We start from the raw sequence: 22508 nt of genomic DNA on the forward strand, positions 1-22508 counted from the left end.
CCAGATCATTAGTTTTCAAGTATGCAGCCAGTATCCCTTACATTTCCAATTTAACACGAATCCCGTAAGTGTTTAATTCCAAATGAGCTCACAGAGCTACTGCCCATTAATGCAGAATTTTAAGTAACCAAATCAATTTGCATAAGCAAATCAATTTGCATAAGCAAATATTTGTACCTGGCATGTAACTAATTCAGAAATATATGTAACACACACTGAAAATCCTTATATGTTCTTACTTGCAATTTAACTTGGAATTCAATTTTGTTTTGAAACAAAGCACAAATTCATCAGCCAAGGCTACATGAAAGAGGCTTGACATTTAAAAAAATGCCTTTTAAAAATGATCAGACTGTAAAGTGGTGTTTGAACTGTTTTTTAAAGGCTGAAACACCTTTCCTCGTGCTAAGATAACTATGAAGGCTGAACAGTTCTTTTTTTCTCTTGCCAATATAACACACCTATTGCCAAACAAAATGTTTCACCTAAAAAAAAAAAACAAAACTAAAACCCCACAACAGACAAACAAAAACAAACAAACAAACAAAAAGGCAAGCAAAAAAAAAAAAAAATACAAGCTACAAAGTAACAAAAACCAAGAGATCCCGATCCAGCATTTTCTAACTTTACCTAACTGCAGTATCACTGCTGAACTCCTTCCTTTAAGGCCAGAAAAAAAAAAAATTAATCAGACAGACAATTTAAAAGGCAAAGTAGTGGTTACTCCAAGACTGATTATCGAAAGTGCTAGTTCTACAGCTGCAAGTCAATGCACCTATAAACCTGAGGATCTCCACCTGAAGAAAGAATATGACAGAAAGATATTCCAGCTATAGTAAGTAACCCACCACCACCCAGAGGGATCTGCATTCAAGCTGATTTTATATAATGAGATTTTACGTAGGTATTCATCGTTTTCCTGTGTTCAGCCTCTAGCACAACAACCAGAGAGGCAGTGGCCAGAACTAATAATCTTCACACAAAGGCAAGAAAAGAGCTTCTTGTGTTTGCAGCTTTGGGCCACGTAGGCATTTATATAATCAAAACAGGAGCCCATAGAACGTTTTGCAGAATTCTTTGCTGCTACATTTACACCTCGTAGAGCACACTGGTCCCACAAACTGGGCACCACCTGGTGCAGTGAGCAGTAGTACACTGGACCACAGGACAAGAGAAAGCCACGGATGAGTGATGATGACCCAGCAAAGGCCACTCTGCAAAGAACCATGCTGGGCACTCATGTCCCTGACTTGTACTCTAGGTCCTCCATGGTCTTGTAGCTAGATACACCTCCTGCTTCGTGTCCCGAAATATGACTTAGTAGCCCATGTCATCCATGCATATAAGGTCTAACACACAGGTCCATAAAGAGTTGTGTAAAGAGTTCCCAGTACACATACAGATGCCTTTTTAAACCCATTAAAATAATATTGAGGGCAGATCTGAAATTACACATCCATTTTAATTAAAAGAAAATCTTACAGGGTGCAGGATAGATCAACTTTTAAAAATTAGAAAACAGAAGAAATGAGAAAGGTGGGGTTTTTTGTTGCAGTTTGTTAAAGTTCGAAGATCAGAGGAAAATCAAATAAGCAGGGCCAGCAACTACCTCCTCCTCAGCAGTAAGAACATGTAAGAAAGGCCCTTTGTTGAAATCCACACCTTGGGAACTACTTCCTATGCAAGACAAACCAGATTTATTTAAATAAAATCAATGATGTGTCATCCACATTTGTCTGCTCTGAAACAAATCATTCAACATGCCCTCCCCCAGCCATTATTCCCCTCCTACCTTCAAAACTCCCAGCAAACAGATAAATCCATGTAATGGCTGGGACAAAAAGGACGGTCAGAGAGGCAGCCAGGAATTTCCGTCGCCCTCTGCAGATTCCCAGCATTCTCTCAGGAGTGCAGATTCCCAACCCAGTGCTGTTCCTATGTCGGAAGCAAATAGTTCACAGCCTCCCACATATTATTCCCTGAAAAGGAAAGGAAAGGAAAAAAGGTTTAACAGCTTATCTCTCTACAGAAAGGTAGACTATGCCAGTGCTCCTAAAGACTTAAAAGAACAAGGCTAAAAACAGGGTTACCACAATTGCAAAGTAGCACCCATTTCAAAATTAACCGTGAATGCTTAATAATAAAGCAAGTTTTAGAAGTCAGGCTAAGACAGTAGGTCAATAAAACCCAGCATATCACCTAAACACACAAAGCGCTAATCTTACACAGAAACATCACCCTTATTTGTTTTTTCACTACCCTTTTACACTACAGAGACTCTGAGCTCTTTGATGTCTATGTGTGGTCCTGCCCCGCAGCAGATGAGAGAAAGGCACTGGTATTTCTTCACCTGCTCCCAAAGAGCAGAAGTCACACCAGTGGATCGATGCGCTGCCTGCAGGGTAAAGTTTGGGGGCAAAGGGATATTATTAAAATGATCCACTTTGCCAGTCAAGAAGCAATGTTGATGAACTACTACATAAAAGGGGAGAAGAGAAAGAGCAAAATGGGCAAGGAAGCCTCCTTAGTCCCAAAAGGGGATATCAGGAGCTTTAGACTGTATGCTATGAGAAAAAGAGGCGATTCTGGAGATTGCCACTGTTTTTATGAGGAAAAAAAAAAAAAATCTGATCTTAATTTGTCTAAAATAATTGTTCTGCATTTCAAAAAGGTCAAGATGGCAAAATAATCTGATGATTTTTATTCATGGGAAAACGAATATTTATACACCTGTGCAGGCATCAGCATTGCACATCTTTTGCTCTTTTTTGTTAGAAAAGGGAGGAAACGCTTGTGTGAGAGTAGAGAAGTTAGAGAAAGGAGGAATTAAGTCCATGCAAATCTAGTTCAGGTTTTGTGTGAAAGGGCTTATGTTTTCTAATTTGATAAAAAGAATTGATCTACAAGAATGATAGGGAAAGAAATGCAGACTCCGGCAGCACAAGGTGTTTAATAACAGAGCCCTTTGGCTTATGCTTAGACTAGCACTAAAGCTGAAATCAGCAATTAAAGTGTTTCTACACTGACATATTATGAATGGCTACTGTGTGCCTTGAAAATATGTCTGAGCTCTACAGCTCCATGTATATTGCAGTGCATGTCAATTCTGAAATCAAATTACAGCAAAAATGAGAATTATAGACAAGAGAAATCGGTTCAGACAAAGAACTCTGCTGCTGGAGATACCTGGCTGCAGTAATCAGGTAAACTTACAGCTCTTCCCCCAACATTCGATTGAGCTCACTTTACTACACTACAGTTTAAGAGACATGATAATACTCCTGACCTTGGAACTGATAAAATGGACCATAATTTGTCCAGAGCCAGCACAAAAAAGCTTTCCATTGTGTCAGCCTTTCAACGCAATGAATGCCTCACCACAGAGATTTTGCACAAAATATGTGGACAGACTTAATATTAACAACTGCAGTACTAGAGTCACTGTGTTAGACAGAGACAAGCATTTGGTAGATAAATTCTGGAGAACTCTTATCTTTATTCACTGTATTTGGATAATGCTTACATTTTGTTTCTTTTCTTTACATCGCATAGCTTCTACAACAACTCTGAAGACAGTGCTCTACATGACTACTTGAAAAACACAGATAATCTCCCTCAGTTCTATGTTTTACATTTGCTATATGTGTGTATAATTTAAAGTGCACAGAATCACTTACTTTAAGTAGGATTTTTGTTTTTCCTTTAACATCGTGGCGTGCACTGCTGACATAAATCCATGCACGGAAAACTAAATCTTTGAAAAAATAAACTCACAGGGAGGGTCATTTCCAAACAGCCACATCTTGTACTGCAACATGCACTAGGTACATACTGCTCCTATCAAATACACCTGTAAAAGCCACAGGTAGCGAAGTAAGAGTCAACCCTACATGTTTCTGAAATCATGTTGTTACAAGTACACTGATAAAAGTTTCTGGGATAATGACGCCCAGACACTGAAGCCTGGGCTCATAGTGCTGCTAGCAGATTAATTCATCCTGGGGCTGCATATTCAAGAAATAATTCAATTTTTCCTATATACTCTTTTACGTATCCATGCAAGTCAAGCTTCTGAACAGAGGTCAACATGGAGGATGAAATCCAGCTTTTCTACCCCACGAATGTAAAGTACCCTAAGGAATTAGGAAAATATAAGGAGCAACACTGGACTCCCAGTTCAGCTACAAAGGAAAGCCAGGAATGTGGCAAATTCAGTTTCCTACAGATTGTCATCATTCAAACAAAACAGCCAAATCATTCTGCACGTTCATGCACATCTTTTATCTAACTAGGAAGACATCTGGGAAAATCCTAGACAGACAAGTCAGCTTGTGATGGATCACCCTAGGAAACGCTGAGATATTTAACAGTTCTTTTAAAAAAGAAAAGAGCCATAAACTATTTTAAAGGAAATTTCTACTATCTCCTCAAACTTGTAAGTAGCTTCCTCTGAGTCTTAAACATTCATTTTCAGTGCATAAAACCACCACACCTGCTGAGGAGTTTTTTTCCGAACTACACAATGTATCATGTGCAAACCCTACACAAGAAATTGTATAGAAGGTCCATGAATGGTAATGAAGATGCTCAGCTTAAAGTAAAAGCTTTGGACTCAATCACGTATTCATTCTTGGTTTTACTCGTAAAGACTTTTACCTAACGTACTATAGTCAAATAAACTGAAAGAAGATATTGCAGCTCTTTGACTTGGTTTTCTATTCAGTGCAACAAGTGCCAGATTGACACTGTCATGAGAGGAGAGTGACTGACAACACGCGCTGGAGCAAGGGCTGAGCACAGAACACGGTACCACCGCGCACACTTGTGCCACGGGAGCTTGCTGCTGCCTGACAGACTTCTACAGCATCCACCGCTCCTCCAGCCACAGGTCTACTCAATCACACTGACACCTGCCTGAAAGGTCTAAGAAAGCACTTTCATGGTACAAGCTAAAAATGAAGCTACTTCGGATATCAGATTGCTAGATACATTCCTCTTTTCAGTAATAACAAACACTGTAAGATGGTTCACTTCATTTATGCAAATCTGTGTGGTGTTCCTCCTGGTAGTTTTCAGTCTTAACAGCTATGCTACCTAAACACCATAACTCAGAAAACACATAGCATGAAATACGTTGGAAAAAAAAAAAAGAAAGGTTGAGGAAGTAAGTAGCCAATATAGGTGAGATACTCCAATCAAAAAATAGCCAGTGGCTCCACTTAATCTGTTGCCCAACATTAATATTTTCAGATAGGTCCAACTGAGCCACACTGACCATGTGCAACTTTAGCAACCTTTATTACGTTCATCTCAAAGTAAGGGAGACCAAAATCAGCCCCAGAGTGAAAGGGAATGGTTCGGAGAGTTTCTGGTAAGGGGTTTGCCATTTGAAACATGGTCTCAGCTTCACTACTCCAGACATGATCAGAATAAATCCTCGTGCCACAGATACAGAGAAGGTGCATGCACTTCAGCTTGGTCTTCAATTTTTAATGTAATGAATGAGCTCCAAGAGCACCATATAGTTATATTTTAGAAATCTGATGAAACAAGTAACACCCAAAAAAGTTAGTTGTATGTAAATCATGCAAGTATGTGTTGCTGTCAGTAAGCCAGACACTCTACACTTCCACAATGCACCCAGTTCAAGATCTATAAAACCTACTGCACATGTACAGATCAACAGCCATTAATACAGCAACCTCAGGCCAGCTCATCCTTGATTACTGCAAAAGGTGCTATAAAAGTCTACTAGCATGAACAATGCCTACGAAATGAATTGAGTTCCTCATTACAAAGACTTACACATGACCTTCTTACCACATGGCAACAGTGAACGAAATGACTTGCTACCTTCACATACGGTCAAATGCTTCCATGAACTACACTACCCTGTCAGAGTGGTTGCTTTGTTTTAAATTAAGGATTATCTCCTCAGCTAAGTGTGAAGCAGCTCTCAGCCAGTATGAACAGCATGTATTAAAGCATGTAACACAACACTAATCACATTGCTATTCAGTTTCTATTCATTTATTTTTTTAATTACGGCATGACAGCTCAACTATGTCGGACATTCAGCAGGAGTTCAGTGGAACAATGGAAGTAATTACGAAAACAAAAATCAAACACAATTAACTAGATTTAACTGTTCTACTATAAAAAGCTTTTCGAACTGCTTCACACATTTCCTTGCATTTGTTACAGTTAATCTTATCCCAGTAATCTTCCATTTGTTTCAGAGCCACTGAAATGAATATATACAGTTAAAGCTGTTTGTATACCAATCCCAAGCCTTGGCTTTGCTGTGTTTCTTGAATTAATGTTATCTTATTCTTTCTGCTTTTCCACACTTGCAGTCACAGAGTCAATGAACAATTTCTACTGTAAAGCATTTCCCTTGGCTCTGTGTCAACGTAGCATCCGTCCCTTGTGAGAGACTTTTCACAGTTTTTTGCCAGACCTAAAATATAAATAACCTAAAGAAAAAAGCAGTATCTCAGCCAGGATTTTTCTGTTTTTCTATAAAATGTTGCTAATGTGGGGTTATAATGAGGTCACTCCTTGCTAGTCAGCTTTTTATCTTGCAGCTTTGTGGTCTTTCAGTTATGGAAGTTGTTTGTCATGTGACAGATTCTTGTCACGTTAGAGAAAACTTGGTACCATAAAGGCAGGGTGTGGAATAAACCCGATACTATGAAATAAAAGATTAAATGGTAACTCTTTACTTAGATAAACATTCCTTTGTTAATATATTCCTCAGGTTCTTACAACAGAAATAGCATTTTGAAGTCAAATGCCATCATCTCTTCTCTGATCAACCTCTTCTTCTCCCACAAGGAAGAACACGCTACAGAGACAAATCTCAGGCTCCCTTTGTTTCCAGACTCTGAATTTTCTTGGCATTGGAGATCTTGCCCCAAATTAGACTTCTTAATCCTACAGTATCTTGACTTTAAAGATGGATTTGGAGTAAGCTCAGACTCAGCATCCACCTCAGAAGTTGTGTGAAACCACTTTAAAGAACAGATTACAGCAGTTTCCAAATGCTACCCAATTTACTCTTCCTCAACTAGTTACAAGAAAATAGTCCTATCTACAAGAGAGAAAATAGCCAATAAGTTGACAGCACAAATGAATTCTGCCTTGGAACTGTGCTAACTGCTCAGAGGGCACACAGGATTGACACCTTCTCTTATATCTTCACTCAGTATGTGCCGTGGCTCAAGGAAAATTCTATTAGTGCACTGTTAATCAAAACTTTCTAGAAGGTTTCAGCTGTAAGCAATGCCTCCACAGGAACGAGGATCTAGTAGTCACAGACAGAGAGAACTAAATAAATAATATACTTCCATAATTTTCGTTCCTATGTATTCCTTTATTTGTATGCACACACACACACATACATATATATATTTATGTATGCATTTTTAATGCCGTTCTTTTCCTTTCAAGCCCAGACTGCTCAAAAGAAGGACAGCCTGAAACTTTGAAAAATATTATCAAGGAATAACACAATTTAAGACCAACAGGATAAGAATCTTTTCCTAAGCCTCCACTAAAATGTCACTGTTAATATGAGGGGGGGGGGAATCTATCCGTTTAGAAGAGACAGCAACAACAAAACACAATCATGACAGAAAGATCAATCTTGCCTGTTATTCACATTGCATTTGCAGCTCAAGAATGACACTTATTTTCAAAGCAGCTACTGACCTGGTTTTTCAACGAGTTCTCCAAACTCTGCTTTACCCACCTCACCTGTAATGGCTTTTAGCAACAGTATTTCCTGACTCCCCAACTTATTTCACGACTCAGCACAGCTCAAAGAAAGTGAAACAGAGTCCGAGTCAGTTTGTACAGCAAGTCTAACAAGATACTATATACACATCCTAAGAAAGCTTTACAATTTGAGATCCCAATGCCATTGAATTATAAACATTCTGGAAATCATGGCCGACCAGAGGTAATAACTGTGACAGAGAATTTTTCAGTAGCAAAGCAATTCTGCTCTAGAATCACCATTTACACTCAGATCATAGCATTATAAAATATCTGAATTTCAGGGTTTAAAAAAAAAAAAAAAAAAAGGACAAAGTGACACAACTTGCCACACTCAGTCCTCTCCATCTGAAACAATAACAGGAAGAAAAAAAAATAACATGCCAGCTGTTCTTGGCTGGAATATCAGTATGGTGCTGTATCGTTGCTCTCCCTGCCTCTGTACCAGAGCATCTTTCTCCTTCATAATCAAATACTGAAGGGTCTTGGGTTTACCATTCATTAATTCCCTTTCTTAGGTATTGTGTGCATGACACCACACAGAAAACAAAATGGTCTTTAAATCATACAACACACATAACGCCTCTCAAGAATATTGATGCTAATACTTCGCTTCTCAGCTAAAATTCTTGGATGCTTATCCAAAAGTAGCATTTACCTTCATTAGAACCCTCTGCGTACACAGCTGCTTTAACAGGAAAATTGATTAAAGATTCATAAGAAAGTTTTGCCCAGGAGAAAACAATGATTGCTTGAAGTGTTCCTCTCTGACAAAAGAATCCATGTCCCTGTATGAAGCAAAGTTCTATTATAAAAAAAGAACCCTTTACTGCACAGATCCCAAACTACAAGTTAAGTTTTATATGGGGATTTGTAACACGCAGCTGCTTACTTGTCAGATGGAAATAGAAGTTGGCATAGTACTTGCAAATCACTCTTTATGAAATACTCATATTAAATAAAAACAATAAAAAGAGAGAGGGAAATGGGCCCGGGTGGTTTTCTCCTCAATCCTGACAGTGAGGAGGAAGAACATGAGGAAGAGTGGATAGATCCTGGGGGTCAAAAACTGGGTGTGCAGCTGGTATTGACAAGAGATATTCTGATTTTACAACCATGGCACACCCTCTGAGAATTGAGGATTGCTACCAAGAGGCAGGATCCATCTGTCCACATGGGGCAAAACCTGTGACAGTTTTTCTGAATCATATAAAGAAAGAAAAATAACAATGTCTTGGAACTCCAAGGGGATCTAAGCAAAGCATTTTATGCAACACAGATGCTGCCGGCCCGCTCTACAGAGGCCAAGTGCTGCGAATAATGGACATTCTCCACCTTTTGGCCTGTGGATCAGGATGTGCTCTCTGGAGGCAACGCCTTTGGCAGCATAAATATCACTGCTATAACATCTATTTTGTTATCTCCAGATGGTCTACCCTGTTCTCGTATCATAAGCATTATGTTTTATCATAACCACATGGGGCACAATATTTACAGTCTCTGGGTCATGTAAACTGCAGGTACACAGTAGATATAATGGTCGTAAACTACAGAGGGTCAACTCAGTTACACCTGTACAGAGACTGGGATCGTGATACTGACCCCAAGGCCAACGCTTCACCAACAAGATAAGATATACCTCAATGCATACAGCAACAGACAGCAATAATCGCTACAGATCACTGCAGTTTATATAGAAGAATCTTCTCAGTTGCTCATAGGGAACTGTCAGTAAGACAGAACAAAAATATAACAAATGTGAAAACAATTCTAGCACACTTCTAAAAATAAAACTTAATTTTTTTTTTTTGTTGTTGTTGTTGCTAAGAGATGACAAAATATAGGACATCACAATCCAGTTATTTGAAGGGCAACAGAAGTAGTTCATAGTATTAGCAAAAATATAACACAGTATGATTAGCTATAGCGATTCACACAGATTGGTTGATTTGGACAACAAATTTAATAATATTGTTTTTCCAAGATTCGCCCATAGCTATGAGGATACATGTTGGTAGGACAAGTTTTGTTTACTGACAAGATTGTATTAAGTACTTTTTCAATTGATGAAAAGATTTTTTAAAAGGTTGAAAATGGCTTGGATGTCTTTTTTATGCTGAAGATTAAAACTATAGATATATAAAATACTGGCAGTGATTACATATTACTGCACAGCTGAAAGAGAAGGTAATTTATTTATTTGCAACACACCAATGAAGCTGCATTAAGAATATTTGAAAATTTAGACAAAATGCTCAAATAAAATGGTTTGAACCTCATCATCATTTGCAGTTCACAGTACTCAGGTTATCTTTGCGATACACAACTTAATAGAAAATTAGAGTATTATTTTCACCACTAATTGCTGGAAAAATATATATATATTGTGTAAATTACATATTGTACATATTTTACAGGCAACTTATAATTCGGTCATAAAAGTTCTGAAGTTAAGTTTTCAAATTCTGTTCCTTGTTTGTCCAAAAAGTTTCAAATCTGTAAGACTTATTTTGTCTGCCTTGTTTTCTGGAAATGTCAAGGCATACCTTGTAGTGACTGGTTTTTTACACCATGCTATTAAAAGAAACTTAAAATGTATTCCAGTTATTAGAAGCGGCTCTTGTACATGAAGTGAAGACATCTCAAATGCATGTTTGGAGAGTGTTAAGAAGGACAAAGCTGGAGATGAGGGACAGAACTACTCAGTGATGTAAGTCTATTTCTACCTCTTCTATAATATGCTAAAAATGTCTTGTACAGTCATAAGAATAGCATGATCTTACATTTGCTGATATTTAGACATAATTTTGTAATTACAGGGTAAATTATGACCTAAGTGGCTGATTCTTTAGCCATAACTGCATTTCTTATATCTTACCTAACCTAAAACATACTTTCAGAAAGTAGACAAAAATTTGAAGGCGTTTCTTTCAGTAATATGCATTAGCAATAAAGTGCATGCCATAGACTCTGTATTTCAGAGCCACCAAGCAGAATCATCATAATTTGACTCAATTTCTTTAAAATGAGATAATTTTTAAAAGAAAATAAATTTATTCCTGAAGGGTTGCAACTTGATAAAAACACTAAATATGGATGTTAATTGTTTTTATTTTGTAATATTTTGGTACTCTTTTAGCATTGTGTAAGAAAATGGACTAAGGTTTCAGAGTTGAAACCTTGTGAAATGTATTAGTTTTTAAATCACATACAGTAGTTAGAAGAATATTTTACTTTTTAAACAGAGTTGAATAGATTAAAGAAACCTGTTAATAATGATTGTTACAGCTGACCTTAAAATTATATTTCATCTCTACAGGTAAAGACTTCTAGAAACTGATTTTGAAAATGAGACATGGTGAAATATATTGAACATGACAATAAGTACCATTTTAAATAAGAAATTGAAGCTTTAGATAATTGGACAGTAAGGCTGAAGACTACAAAAATGTATAGTTGAGTGAAAAATATTCTAGAGAAACAGGTGTTCTCATAAAATGCCCCTTAAACTATGGTAATATGTCTTATTTCTACCTAAGTGACCATTTTAACAAGCATTAGCAGCTTGACAACGTCAGGTATCTTATAATTGAAAAGAAAGGCCCTACTAGTTCTGCTTCCCCGAAAATAAGATGGGGTCTTACACTAATTTTTGCTCCAAAATTATTACTTTTTTATTTGTATAGCTGCCTGGACACTATTTAAATTGACTTGTTTTATTAAGTGTAACCAAGGCTTATTTTTGGAGTAGGGTTTATATTTCGACCATCCTCAAAAATCTCCCCAAAACATGCTAGGGCTTATTTTGGGGGTAGGTCTTATTTTTGGGGAAATAGGGTAGCTTGAAGGAGGGGAAGATGGCATCGATCTTCTCGTTTTCTTAAATAGCACCTTCAGATTAGAAAGCTTCGAAAGTTCAAATCTCAAATTGTACTTGCAACTATGAAAACCAGGAACTTTTCCTTTTTTAAAATTGAAAACTGAAGTTATATTAGAACTTCAAGAACTGAACTTGACATAAAATGCCACTTCCTTATGGTTCCTGAGAAAATCGTAGGGGTTAGCACTACTGTTGTAAGCATTACTGAAAATGCACATATCTGTTGGAAGAGACTTCAAGCCACTACAGGATATTGGTCACAAATTCATGCTGCTGTTGTGTAGCCCTGGAAATTTCTGAGTCTGATTCAGGCAGATACAGGTCAGCTGGGTCTTCTACCTTGCACTGTCTTCCAAACACACACTGTGCAGACAAACTGCTTAGAAACTTTAACAAACAGATGCCTGGAGTAGTTTGTATTCGAACAAGGTAGAGGTCCTGTAATACGTTAACAGTTGAGAAGACCTTACCAAGTATTCACACAAATAAGAATCCATATTAAGACCTTTTCAGATTAATATTATAAACCAGTAGTATGAAATAAAGCAGAACTTCATAGGTTGAATCATGTCTTTTCAGTGTCTAAAACCACTTCAGAAGTAATGTTGGATGTGCAATACATCCTGAGGTATTTTTTTGCCATCTTCAAAGCTATACTCAATAATATGATCAAACACTGTATGTGGTATCCTTCTAATACTTAATGTGATGCTAGCAAATAATTACACAGAAGAGCCCAGGAGGCTCTGGCCTCTGTGAAATACTGGTTTTTGCACAGAAATGATAGCAGGATTTTATCAGGCTTGAAAAATTGTGAAACACTGAAATAGTTCTTTAGGAGAATATAATTTTACTACTTGTAATACTTCAGCAGTATGAAGGGGGCGGGGGGGGGAGGGGGGTGGGTGGGTAGCTGTTCTCAGCCTTCATCTGAAGGTCTCAGCTTTTTTTTAGCATTTCTAACATTCCTGTAATGTAGCCTGATATTAAGAGAACAGGATGTCTAAAGTAAATGTCATAATATTTACATGTCTACAGGAGCGCTTCGGTCTTTAAAGTAAACATTTAAGAATTTAAGGAAAATTGAGTTTACTGGTTAAACAGCAACTCAATGATACAAGTTAGGAGAAGCATCCAAAAAGCCTAACTGCAGTGAAAGTATCTCATCGAAGCAATACCTCAGTCTTCATTAATATTTTACCACAGTAGCTCAATAATATTGCCTAAGTGCCACTAACAAAGATTAATGAATCAGATCTACACATCTTGTGTATTTTTCTATTTTATTTTTCATAATGACATGCTGGATTTTCTGTTTAGTTTTTAGTGCCATCTGCGAGGTTAAGAGATTTTGCATAAAAGCATCTAAAATTGTTTCACTGTGTGAGTGATATGAAAGACTTGGAGGTATAAAAAATCAAAAGTACATGGGGAAAAAAGTTGAATCAGCATGCTAATAGCAGGAACATTATCAATTGAAACCCTACAGTTACCATGACATATGTCCCAGAAATTCAATCTCCGTTCCTTTTGGTGAATCAATGAGGAAAAAAGCAGGGAAACAGGCAGTTTCAGCTCCAACTGAGAATGAAGTCAATGACGGAGTTTACATCAGCATTTTAATTCAGGGGAGGAATACCTTCATCCCTTTTGATACAACCTCTCCAAGCATTCTGCTTACTCTAGGTTGAGCTACATGATTGAGGAGTCTGAGACGGCACAGACCAGTTACCCTTACGATGAAACAAAACCAGAAGACACATTTCAGAGTGGATACTAGAGGATGCTGAGGGGACAAGACTGTAATGTGTCTACTGGAAAAACCTCGAACGACTGTGGACTGTGCATCAGGTCCTTAGCACCAAATATTTCACTCTACAAACCCACTCCTGCTGGTCATCAGTACTTGCTAACACGGACAATGTTATACCACATCGAGCTGCAGTAAAAGCCAAAGCCATACAGAATGTGATATGAACTGAAAAAAACCACAGTTTTGTATAGCTGCATTAATGAGTAATAATTCACAGGCTGTGGCGCTGTCAGGGAAATCAACGTCCATGATCAAATGCAAGGGTTTTTTTTTCATCTAAAAATCAGGCTATAAAAGAATTTCTTTTTTATCATCCCATTCATAACTTATCTTATGTTGATGCATAACAGCTCCGCTAATTAGGTACTTGATAAAGGTAGCTTATTTGTGGCATTTTCCTGATTTTGCACTTACAGTAGGCAATGGAGGTAAAGATAAATTACTTACTTAATGTCAACACTTTTTTTCCTCAAATCTACAATTCTAAGCAGTTATTTCCTCAAAGGCAGCAATGAAAGGAATTAGATGTACGCTATCTTTCAGTGCTTCAGAGAATTCTTTTAACTAAGACAGACTGAAATTACACATCCTGATGCCGTAGTTCTAAATGCTTCCAAGAAAATAAATGAGTTTCAACTAAAAGGGTGCTCGATTTGAAAGTCAGCTATAGAATTCCATAAAGCGCTTGCATTTTCCAGCAGCGCACACTGAAGCGCTGCAGTGCCACAGTCAGACAGCAGATGTCACGTTGTTAAGCAAGATGAGTGCAAGAGAAGGTTCGTCCCTGATGCCTCAAGGAAAGGGAAGAGGCGAGTGAGAATGAATTAATCTCTCTGACAACGCCAGGCAATGAAAAGTAATGACACACATTTGCCAGTTGCAGAAAAACATACAGCGGTCAGGCACTGGAAAAAAAGTCCCACTCAATCCTAGAAGTGAGCGCCTGGCTTACCCATTTAGTGCAAATAACAGTAATACTGTGCAAACAAGAACTTACTCACAGTCAAAATGGCAAAATTTCTACATTAATTTTCCTCCTCACAGTGCAGAAGTTTATTGTACAATTACGCCTATGGGCCTTGCCATGGGGGGATCATGTCTGACAAGTAGTGTGTATCTTGCCCCACTTATGGACATGAGTCAGTGGTGCAGTCGGGACTGTTGGTTTACAGTTGGACTCAATGATCTTAAAGGTCTTTTCCAACGTAAGTGATTCTATAATTCTACAGACCTTGCAATCTAAAAATAGGCAGAAAGAAAATATCCTGATCTTCTGTAGTACAGAGAGTATCAATTCAGAGTGATCAAGTGCTTTGGCTATAATCCAACTCAGTTTGAAAAGTAAGTTGACAAATGGATCCTGAAGATCAAGTGCACCACCTTAACTGGAAGTTATTCCTCTTGAAAAACATTATTATCACAGAACCCTTCGTGCCATGATCAGACCCTCTCTCCCAGTTCAGCACCCAAGAGAATCTACAGGCTCAGGCTGTCTCTCTCATCAACACATTCTTTAGCAGCAGAGTTAAACACCATACAGAGGGAAAAATGAACAATTGAGAAGATACATTTTCATAATTCTTCTTTGTTTCTTTTCATTACAGCAACTTTTTGAAGACATGACCATTTTGGGATAAATTTTTTTAGGAAGTTTTCAGTGTCACACCTAAAGAGTCACAACATTTTTTTTCCCTCTCAAACATTTTAAAATAAAGGAAGGCCTTAGGTTTTTTTAAAAATTCTGTTTCGTAGCCCTATCTGGCATGTGCCCGGTATTTAGTGCGGAATTACAGCTCCGGGAAATAAATGAAACACCATTTCCAAAAGAAATGACAATTTTCACAGCAGGTTACAGATGTATTGAAGGATAAATTCCAGTTTTAACAAGCAGGTCCAAGTCCATCCCAGGTAGGAGACTCCAACACTATCCTATACTTGCAGTCCAGAAGAAAAGAAGTATTCTAGAACAGAAAACACTTGTGAAGCAGCTCTGCGTGATGTTATTAAATAAAGTAAAAGAAACATGTTATTTCTGTGCTGCGGGACAGGTAGGGCTACAGCCTCTACCCTAAGAATCATGAACATCTGACCTTTTCTTGTTGGTCTTGTCTCTACTTAGAAGAAGAAACCAATGCAGACATGGATTTTACCTACCTACTCATTTCCTTTCCTCTGACAATGCACATTCTTATATATTAAAAAAATAGATATTAGAACAATAATCTTTTTCTTTCCTTCCAATTTTACATGGATTGATTTAAGTTAACATTGGTCACATTACGCATATGAACAGGAATGCAAACAGGTGTGTCACCTTTACGTGCAGGAAGAATTTACGGAACTAATACAAAACAATTTATTGTCATTTTTTTGCTTAACAGACATGAAAGTAGATGATTCTTCTTATGAGTTATGGAGCTGAATTTCACAATCTATGTCTTATGAAACTACACACATAAATTACCTTATTTGGTTAAGAGTCTCATGGTTTTAGGACACAGCAACAGAGCTGTGATTTGGGATTGTGGTCACACAGGGAGAAAGAAGTGAAGTCTCATACAACCATAAATACTCGAGCTAACATCACTTTTCCTGAGAGAGCATCTGACTTGGCTCTGCAGAGAATTAAAGAAAGGGAGATTACAGCCTGAACAGGTGTTTTGTAAATAAAACACCAGAATAAGGTTATCACTGTCTTTCATATACCCAAGTAGGGTGATGGAAAAAGGAACAAGGACACCAACAAAGCTGACAGGAATGACCATATAAGCTGTTGCCAAGTCAAAAAGATCATCTCTGTAATGCCCACACATCATTGTTAAAAATCACTGCTATCCTTGGTAAGTGGCAACTGCAAATCAGAGACATCCTTATGCGCAAACTCAATTCAAACGTTTCCTCCACTCACACTTAAGCCTGACACTAGGCTTATTAGTTTAGACCTTCATAATTCTCACATTTAGGCAGCATGAAAATGTTATTTGACCCAGTGGGTGTATCATTCACCCTGAAATCCTTCACAGATAGAAAGCAATAGCTGAGAGATACCCCATTGTCTTTCAAGCAGGCAACAGAAAAATCAAAATCCAAGCCAAATAAACAGAAGGAAGATGGAAAGGCAGATTCAAACTATGCAATACTATTAGTTTTTAATGAAGACAGTCTACTCTTCATCCTTTAACAAACTTCTAAAATATAATACCTCAAAAGAGGCCTATTTATTTTGTCATTCTTTGATTTTGCAGAAACAGGAGGTGGTAATAATAGTTGAGGTGTAAAATGAACTATTTTTTCAAAGGTTGTAATCTAGAGGCAAATACTGTCTGAAGTCCAAAATTAAATATTATTTTTCAAATCTGCTTTACCATTGTGGGATGTCTACCTTTTAATAAACCCACTTTTGTGAAGACTCAAGAAGACACAATTGGACAGGGCACCAGATAAGCTCATCTAGGCTCCCTTTTCCATGAAAGGTTGGACTAGATAACCTCTAAGGTCCCTTCCAACCTGACCTGTTCCATGTTTCTATGAACAAAAATGCCAGTTTCATATTAAATGCCACAAGTTTTAGATTTAGAGACTTACACAGAAATTATGTGTACTCAATACTTCTGCAAAACAAGGTCTTACAGGGTCTCAAATTCAGAATTAAAATTAATACAGCTAGAATTAGCAACTAACTTCAGATATGTAGGTTCTAGAAAGTTATGACCTAAATTAAAATGCAAAAATAGGCCCCAGAAAGGAAAGGACATACCAATGAGCCAGCCTTTCTCTCAGTAAAAAGAAGACAGAGCTCACAGAAGCATTAAAAATAACTTTCACCATTTTATTTTTTTTTTAGTTTTTTTTTTTTTTTTTCACACACTACTTTCAATCATCTCTGTATTGCTTGGCAAATACCAAGACTTTGGGAAAGGAAATGAAAGACCTTTCCCCTATCTGAGCTCCAGTAAAAGGTTGTTTCATCACTTGGTAGCTGCGATCTTAGCCCTGGAAAAGCAAAGGCTAATCATAATATACAAGGTTGTATAAACAGAAAAGAAAAATAATCTACCAACACTCCTATCTATTAACAAGAAACAAAAATTCTCTATAAAAAGGAACATAACTTTCAATGATTCTCCTCTTTTTTTTTGTTTTGTTTGTTTATTTAAAAACCAATTTAAAATTTGTTTCACTTCATCATCACAAATTTATTTAGAAAAACAAACAACCAGCTCACACAAAACAACCAGAGATACCGCACACTCACAACACCAACAGAAAAACAAAGTCAAAAAAGCACATGATTGTAAAAGACTGAGCCAGCTACTTCCAAAAGACTAGCTGTTATTGCAGAATGGATACGACGATTCACATTTCTAGCACTGTGCCTTGGGTTTGCATGGCAAGGTTTTGGTAGTACGGGGGGCTACAGGGGTGGCTTTGATGCTGCTAGAGGCTCTCCCTGTATCCGACAGAGCCAATGCCAGCCAGATCCAAGATGGACCCGCCACCAGGCAAGGCTGAGCTCATCAGTGGCAATGGTAGCACCTCTGGGCTAACGTGGTTAAGGTGAAAGAACTGTTGCACAACAGCAGCTGGGAGAGAGAAGTGAGAATACGTGAGAGCAACAACTCTGCAGACACCAAGGTCAGAGGAGGAGAAGCTGCTCCAGGCATCAGAGCAGAGATTCCCCTGCAGCCTGTCGTGCAGACCATGATGTGGCCGCTGTCCCCTGCAGCCCATGGAGGTCCATGGTGGAGCAAAGACCCACCTGCAGTCTGGGGAGGACCCCACACCAGAGCAGGTGGATGCCCAAAGGAGGCTGTGACACCATGGGAAGCCCACGCTGGAGCAGGCTCCTGGCAGGACCTGTAGCCCCATGAAGAGAGGAGCCCGGGCTGGAACAGGTTTGCTGGCAGGACTTGTGACCCTGTGGGGGACCCAGGCCGGAGCAGTCTGTTCCTGAAGGACTGCACCCTGGGGAAGGGAACCATGCTGGAGCAGTTCCTGAAGAACTGCAGCCCATGGGAAGGACCCACACTGGAGAAGCTCATGGAGGCCTGTCTCCTGTGGGAGGGACCCCACGCTGGAGCGGGGGAGGAGTGTGAGGAGGAAGGAGCAGCAGAGACAACGTGTGATGAACTGACCACAACCTCCATTCCCAGTCCCCATGTGCCACTCATGGGGAGGAGGTAGAGAATTTGGGAGTGAAGTTGAGCCTGGGGAGAAGGCAGGGGTGGGGGAAAGGTGTTTTCAAGATTTAGTTTAATTTCTCATTACCTTATTCTGATTCAGTTGCTAATAAATTAAATTAATTTCCCCACGTTGAGTCTATTTTGCCCACAACAGTAACTAGTGAATGATCTCTCCCTATCCTTATCTTGACTCTTGAGCCTTTCATCATATTTTCTCTACCCTGGTCAGATGAGGAGGGGAGAGATAGAGCAGCTTTGGAGGGCACCTGGCATCCACCCAGGGTCAACTCACCACACAGTGATAATGATAATGCCTCTTAGGAAAATAAACAAACATCCTCCAACCTATTTACAAGAAAAAGTTAATTCTTCCATATAATACATTATCTACTGTGCTTATTGTGTATGTATTACACACACATTCTGTCACTGAGATCGTTTAACTATAAGCCGATGAAGTCAGTGTTCTCTTAGTTCACGATCCTTTTACAAGGAGCATAAATGTCCTATTTTTCAGGCAAAGATTCCAATTAATAAAGGGCCAGAAAAGATAAACCTAGAATGCACAATACAGGAATGTCTTCAAGTGCAGTGTTTGGCATAAGGCAATATGGACTCTTCAGTTCATTGGAAGCTCTACCTAATTGAAGTTGTATGTTCTAACTGGAGGGAAGACAGGGGAAAGGGGAACACTGTAGTGACTCCTCAGGCTGAGAGACAACAAAACAGAGCACATACCTACAGCTTTTATGATATATCTCTGCTTCTCAAGGACTAGAGAATTCAAAGAATTATGGAACTCACACTTCACCAGAAGATGTTGTTGTCTCCCATCAATCAATCAATTAAATGTGTAGAGATCTGTAATAGGACTATGAAGAATAGTTTGAATGAAGTATGAAGGGAAATTTATGTGTTGTGAAAGCACCCAAAGAAACAGTTAAAGAAGGAATAAGATATGTCACTTACTGATGTGCACCACCAAACACACCAGTTATCAAATGTATTTCTGTATGCAGTTTCTCCAGGTCTGGTTTTGTAAAGTAAAGGACAAAATCATACTATCAAGAGAAGGTGTCAGGAAGATAAAGAACAGGATTAGAGCTATAAACCACCCAAACAAGGCGGCAGGTAGAAGGACAGTGGGGAAATCAGCAATATTGCCTACTGGCTTACAGAGATGGTACAGGATGAAAAGCCTAAGATTGCAATCACTGTCAACTCCTAAAGAGTACAAAAGGTACAGTCAAAAACCACTACGTGATCACCAATCAAGGAAAAAAAACAGCAGATATGCTGAGGACTTAGTAGCTTGCATCTCTTACCCTTCCTGACACTGTCAGTAATCCTAGCCCCATCACTTGGCCACACATCTGGATATGTGAGTGAGTGACATTAGTGAAAGAATAAGTGTGAGAAAGAAAAATGTGTTTTGCAAAAGCAAAATGACCCTCCCCTTCTATACATTTTCCACATTACATTTGTTACGCTAGTTGTACAAATTACGATCACTTGTGGTCCCAGGCCAGGGCACTGAAAAAAGTCATAGGATGCTCAGCTCCCAGCAATAAGCTCAATACTTTCCCAGGATGCAGAATCATATGATCCCACTCACAAATGCATGCTTACTGCATAGTCTCTTGTGAAAACATATGCCATATGACCAAATAACTATCCCTAAGCATCCTACATGCTGGGATTTTAATAATTAGCGAAATCTGTTCATAAACAGGAAAAGAGAGCTATGTGTCACTCAACTATAAACACCCTTGTCAAGTGAGTCTTTTCTTGCTGTCTTCTATAAAATGAACCACTGGGAAAGGATAAAGCAACTTAATGTCCTAGAGCAAATAAAAGCCACCAGTTCTACTGTTATTACTGGTACTAATGCAGTAATTAACTGCCTTTTCCCACACATGGTAGTCTCCACTAGTAGAGCCCCATATACGAATAACAAAACCAGGCAGAGTCCTTCCTCCAGTGGCAACGGGCCGAGATTTGTGATGCATGGCAGATCCAAGTTCTACCCCTGCTGTCGCTGTGAAATTCCATATGGTCATGGTGAATGACAGAGTGACAACCATGAAGCGGCCACAGATTTGTAACAGTTCAGTCCCTGGTTAACAGCAATCTGAGAAACATTTCTGCTCACCCTTCCAGTTTGTACTCTCCACGAAAGGAACCATGCTTACAAACATAACATCATACACACACTCAGTGTTGTTATTTAACTTTTTCCTGCTGTAAGCACCTACAGCGAATGCATAAATTCTCCATTGCATTTGATGGAACAGTAATAACTTTCAAGCAAACAATAACACTGGCCCCAAAGAGCTTGAAAGCTGAAAGCCAAAACAAAGGGAATCAATTTTCCACATCTGAAAAAAGCAGTGGTACACAGAATTGTGGAAGCATTGATAAATAAAGCATGTCATTATATAAGTAGCCTTATACACTGTAAATACTTGATGTATGGTTAGTTCTTTAACAGCATGCACATTAAGTATTACTGTTTGATGTTTTAACTCAATAATAATTACAGCTCCACCACTCAGCCTCTTTAAAGAGGGTTTTTTTCCTTTGAAAAGTGTTACAATGTAGGATAAGGCAACATTTCATTAACATGCAAGTGTTGATAATAATAATAATGAGCCAACACAGGCACAGTTTGCAACACAGACATTTTAATTTTATTTAAATAGAAGAAAAAAAAAAAAGTTGGACAGGAAAAAAGAGCCTTAAGAGAAATGAAGCAGACTATGTTTGCTGTAACGGGAGGTAAAGAAAGAACAAAGGAACTTCTGACCCCAGGCACAGCCAAAAATAAAAGGAGTAATGTGGCTTCTTTCCTCACACAATTGCTGACTCTGTATTCACTTATTCCCATTATATATCATCCAGATATGCAAAGGAGCTGGTAATTTCTTCAGGGGGGATTTTTGCCATGTTATTTATTAGCAAGGAAATATTTCCTGACACATGCTGAATTTTTGACAGACTTGCTTAGTTTTGACTCAGCCATTTGATAATTACACAGCAACAGTGCCTATGAATACAAGTAATTTCTGTTTGCTTCTTATGCTATGATTATTCCAGAGTTCTCCTGATAGCACTTACTGAGTCATCTGAAATACCATTCATTATTTAAAACTTGTACCTATTCATACGAATTGGGTTTTTTTAGCCTGTTTGTTTGTTTTGTCTTAATCTCAAATAATGGTTTGATTTTTAACATCCATGAGAATAGCTGTGTAGTGATTAATGGTATTGCATAAATCCTCTGTAAGCAAGAATTGTATGTTTTCTTCACATATTATACCTCAACTAACATATCTCTGTCTAACCTTCAATATTCTCTGCTACTTCATTCCACAATAGAGAGATATACAGTTCCTAAGGTGACAAGGCTTTCTGAATCATTGCTTGTGAGCGTCTAACTTGAGACATACTAGTGGGAGGCGCCGCTTCCATAAAGTAGAATTCAATATTCCACAAAAATCAAGCATGTTTCAGGCTCCTGAGCAGCAATGGCTTTGGATGGGGGAGAAGGAAGCAAATAGTGGATAAGAAATGGTCATTTAAATATGCTATGGGGCAGTACCAGTGCTTTTATGGGTCAAAGACAGCTGTTTCTAAATTACCGGAAATTAGATTGTCTTGACATCTTTTATGCTTCTTCCAGAACTGCTTATTTCATAGTCTTAAATACCAGATTCATAATATTCACAATTAGCCAAAGTTCTAGTAATACCTGGCATTTTTGTGGAATAAAATCATAGAAGCACAGAATCACAGAATAGTTTGGATTGGAAGGGACCTTCAAAGGTTACCTAGTCCAACCCCCTGCAATGAG

General features: G+C 38.3%; 1 protein-coding gene across 7 annotated transcripts in view; it reads right to left on the reverse strand.

The window, feature by feature from the left end:
* LARGE1 (LARGE xylosyl- and glucuronyltransferase 1) overlaps nt 1-22508 on the reverse strand; it is a 291854-nt gene that overhangs the window by 207667 nt on the left and 61679 nt on the right. For 5 of the 7 annotated variants that reach the window (XR_011735698.1, XR_011735697.1, XR_010651410.2 and 2 more), the window contains exon 2: nt 1793-1979. The exons of 1 other annotated variant lie outside the window; for it this stretch is intronic. Coding sequence is in view for 1 of the 6 variants with exons in the window: in XM_065838631.2 (XP_065694703.1) it covers nt 1793-1898 (106 nt within the window). In the remaining 5 variants the exon portion in view is untranslated. Of the gene's footprint in view, nt 1-1792; nt 1980-22508 lie in introns of those variants that run through there. One more of the 7 variants, XM_071798905.1, reaches the window with a different exon arrangement.

The sequence above is a fragment of the Patagioenas fasciata genome, chromosome 1, assembly GCF_037038585.1.
Source record: "Patagioenas fasciata isolate bPatFas1 chromosome 1, bPatFas1.hap1, whole genome shotgun sequence".
NCBI lineage: Eukaryota > Metazoa > Chordata > Aves > Columbiformes > Columbidae > Patagioenas > Patagioenas fasciata.